Source organism: Belonocnema kinseyi, chromosome 1, assembly GCF_010883055.1.
Source record: "Belonocnema kinseyi isolate 2016_QV_RU_SX_M_011 chromosome 1, B_treatae_v1, whole genome shotgun sequence".
In the NCBI taxonomy this organism is placed as follows: Eukaryota; Metazoa; Arthropoda; class Insecta; order Hymenoptera; family Cynipidae; genus Belonocnema; species Belonocnema kinseyi.
In genome coordinates this window covers 70,731,986-70,735,789 of record NC_046657.1, presented here as the reverse complement: position 1 = coordinate 70,735,789, position 3,804 = coordinate 70,731,986, and the positions used below count along the sequence as shown (strand labels likewise).

Below are 3,804 nucleotides of genomic sequence, written 5' to 3'. Positions count from 1 at the left end.
AGAAACGCCCCAGCTCAGTCACAGATTCCGTGGTTGGACTGGATATGATTTCGTTAATGTTAAGTTGTTCCTTGGACATCAAATCAGAAAAACTCCGCCTAACATATCGGTAAAATGCGGCCCTGCCCCACACCAGCCTCGAGTACCGATAGAAGAGGTGTGCTAAGCTTCTGACCTCGGCGCCACACTCGCAGCCTACCGGTAGACTCCACCCCATCCGCGCAAAATGCTCCCCTGTGCATATGTGCGCCGATCGCAACCTCGTGATCAGATTAATAAGGTGCCTCAGAAACCCACAGCCCCGGAACCACGGCCTAGGATTCTTGACGTTTACATACAGGAAGTAGTCCGCCCTGGAACTCCTCGTTCCCCCAAAGGGCTACCATAACAAGGACCAGTCCCTAACGTCCCGTTGATAGACCAGACGAAGATCAGCCATCGGATTTTCTCTGCGAACAACGAATGGAAGTCTAGATGCCGACCTCGCAACCTCATCAGCCTGTTCGTTCCCCAATAATCCCACATGTGCTGGAACCCATACAAGACTGACTTTGACACCCGATCGCGCAGCCGCGGCTATTCGATTTCCTGTAAGCCTTGCAAGTGGATGGCATGCATGATTAAAACGTCTGTTCCTTATATTAGTTAGAGCAGAAAGAGAATCAGAGAAGATAACGGCATCTCGTCGCTTCCTCTCCATTAGGTATTTAAGGGCACAGAATATGCCGTATAGTTCGCTCGTTATTAGAGAAGCGAAATCCCTCAATTGCACTCCAAACCTCAGCCAGGATTCCGGAACCATTGAACCGCATCCTGCTGACCCCACCAAAGGGTTCACCGACCCAACCGAGAAAACCCTGAGCTGATCCGCATATATTTCGCTCACAAAAAAGTCCAATAAACACTGGTAGAAGGACGGGTTCCTGAACCCGGAACCAGACTCAAGGTCAACCGGGATAGCCACAGTCCACAGCCCTCCTCGCGAATTTTGAATCTCTTGCTTTTAGCCGATTCCGCCAACAATGGCAATTTTCCGACCAAGGGGTTATCATTTCAACAGAAATTCCGAAGGATGCACCTGTTCGCCAGATGAGATCTCCTCAGTGAAAGGGGGATTCCCCCCGCCTCCGAAAGAAGAATAGGGATAGGAGCGGAGCTCATGCAATCCAGTGCCACCCGGATAGATGCATACTGCACTCGGTCAAGCCTTTCCAGCGTTGTCTTACTTGCACAGAAGAAGAGAGGCGCACTCCACTTCAGACACGCCCTGACCAGTCCTTTGTGAACCATAAGCAGCAATAGAGGGGACGCGCCCCAAGTCACCTTAGCGATCACTCTCATTATATTAACTGCCCTGGAACCTTTGATTGCTATGCTCTCAATATAAGAAATCCAGGTCATACGCCTATCCAATATAATCCCCAGGTACTTAAGGGTAGATTGGCAGGATATAACGGTCCCCTCAAACGTCAGGGAAATCTCTCTCAAATCCAATCTAGCTCTTGAAAAAAGATACAGCGGGAACATGGGCACGGAGATCAAAAAGCTTAATCCGCCCAGCCACGGAGAGAGCTGATGAGCGCCTGCCTCAATAGGACCCTGTAAACCCGGATATTCTACAAAGCTACGTATGACAGTACATCGACCGCATACATAGCCACCCTGACTCAAGGCGATAGGAAGTCAGCCAGCTGTCTCATTCCCAACCCAAAGAGGAGCGGGGAGAGAACACCCCCCTGGGAAACACCCACACCACAAGTTCTGGGCTCACCGCTACCCGATGCAAAATATACTCTCCTCCTGCTGATTAAAAAAGAAACAACATTTAGGATCCTCGTCGGGACTCTAAGCTTCCTCAGACCATTAATAAAGACCCCAGGAAGCACAGAGTTGAACGCGCCTTTAATATCCAAGGCCAGGGAAAGGCCCCCCCCCCACGGCTAAACCCTAACATAAAATCTGCCACTACCAACCCTACACAGTCCATCGACAATCTCCCCTTTCTGAATCCATACTGGAAGTCCGGCAGCTAGCCATTATGCTCCGACAAATATTACAGTCTCTTCTCCACCAGCCTTTCGAAGAGTTTACAAAATATGGATCTCAGGGATATCGGACGGAAGCTCTTCCATCCCGCTTTCGGAATGACATGGACCAAGGTATCCAGCCATTTATCAGGGAATAAAGGAGCCCTGTAAATGGCATTGAAAAGATCCAACACGAATCGCTGAACTGCTTCAGAAAGTCCTCTTAGTATCTCATAGGTTATTTTATCCATACCTGGAGCCGACTTCACCTTATACGCCGAGAGCGCTGCAGAGAATTCTTCCCAAGAGAAGTCCATATTCATACAGTCGGCCTCATCAACGATTCTTACTGGGTCCATCTCTATGGGCGGGGGGGATTTTTGGGCGCATCAATTCCTCCTAAAGCTCCCTGATTATAGCAGAGTCCGCATCCGTTATAACATTGGTATTAGGAGACATAAAGCGAGAGGAGAGGGCCCTAAGTGTCCTCCAAATTTTACTCAGACCGGAGGCTGGATCCATGGATTCACAGAATGTTCTAAAGGCCTGTTATTTCACTTCCTGAATGAATTGTTTGACCTCACTATCCACAACTCTGTACTCTACCTTTAGCTCCCATGTACGGTTGACCAAGAATCTCTTCCGTGCTGCACTTCTTCTAGCCTGCGCTAACTGACAGTCCTTATTCCACCATAGGGCTGCCTTCTCTTATCGGTCGCCATGGAAGAGGCCCTGAAAGCACAACTGGCTTCTAAGGCCTCAAAGATCAGATTGATATATCTTTCGTAGATCGAACTCGGATTTTCATCTCCAAGCAGAGCCTCCGACGATCAAGATTGTTAGAAAGGGAACCGTAAGAAGACAGGAATGTGGGCTTTGAATCGTTAAGCGGAACCAGCCCGGAATTGAAACTCGCAGCGCTTAGTTTCCTACCTACGTAATTCGGTGTCAAGGATCCCCACATAGGGGAGTGGGACTTGAAATCCCCACACAATATGATATTTCCATGCTCACCAATTCTCGAAATCATGGTCAGCCAAGTATCGTAGAGGATCCTAGATTCCGGAGGAGCATAGACCACTGCCACTGCTATTTTCCCTAAGGATGAAGATATAGAAATACCCACCACGTCCATGGTTTCAGACCAAGGGCCCTCCAAATCTATCGTGTCTATAGGGAACACATTCCTGGCGAGTATAAGGGCTCCACCACCTACACGTCCGCCCCCTCTATCTGTTCTGTAGGTAAAGTATCCTGGAATTTTGAAGCCAAGCTCCTGGGACAACCAAGTCTCTGTGATACATAAAAGGTCCAGATCATTTTCGAAAAAAAGGGATTCAATCTCCCCCCTCCTACCCGATAAGCTGTAAGAATTCCAATTGGCCAATTTAATGGCCCTCCTTGTACCTTCCTCACCCACCATTTCAGCCGGTCAGTTAATAACATTCACCAAACCAAAGATTTGTAAAGTAAATCTATAACTACAATTTAGCTAATAAACCTCTAATAGGCTTTAACTAGATTATTAACTATAGCACAGGGCGAGTACTCGGTAAGACTATATATATCGGGGAATCAGTAACAACTAAATAGATTAGGTAAATTTAGTGGATCAACTCCAATTCATCCTATAAAAACCATCCAAAACCAGGTTTGAAAGAAAGAAAAGAAACAAAACCCTATTAGCTACTCAATCTCATGCACAAAAGAAGCTGACTTTCAAGCATCGATTCCTGTTCCACTTCAACAGGTTCAGTCGAGCTTGATATCAATTGTG

At 47.5% G+C, this 3,804-nt stretch overlaps 1 protein-coding gene across 1 annotated transcript; it reads right to left on the bottom strand.

Annotated features, from left to right (window-relative positions):
- Positions 1-379: 379 nt before the first annotated feature.
- LOC117178109 lies at positions 380-802 on the bottom strand. The gene has a single exon (XM_033369363.1). The coding sequence runs from the start codon at positions 800-802 to the stop codon at positions 380-382; it is 423 nt and encodes a 140-aa protein (XP_033225254.1).
- Positions 803-3,804: the final 3,002 nt, after the last annotated feature.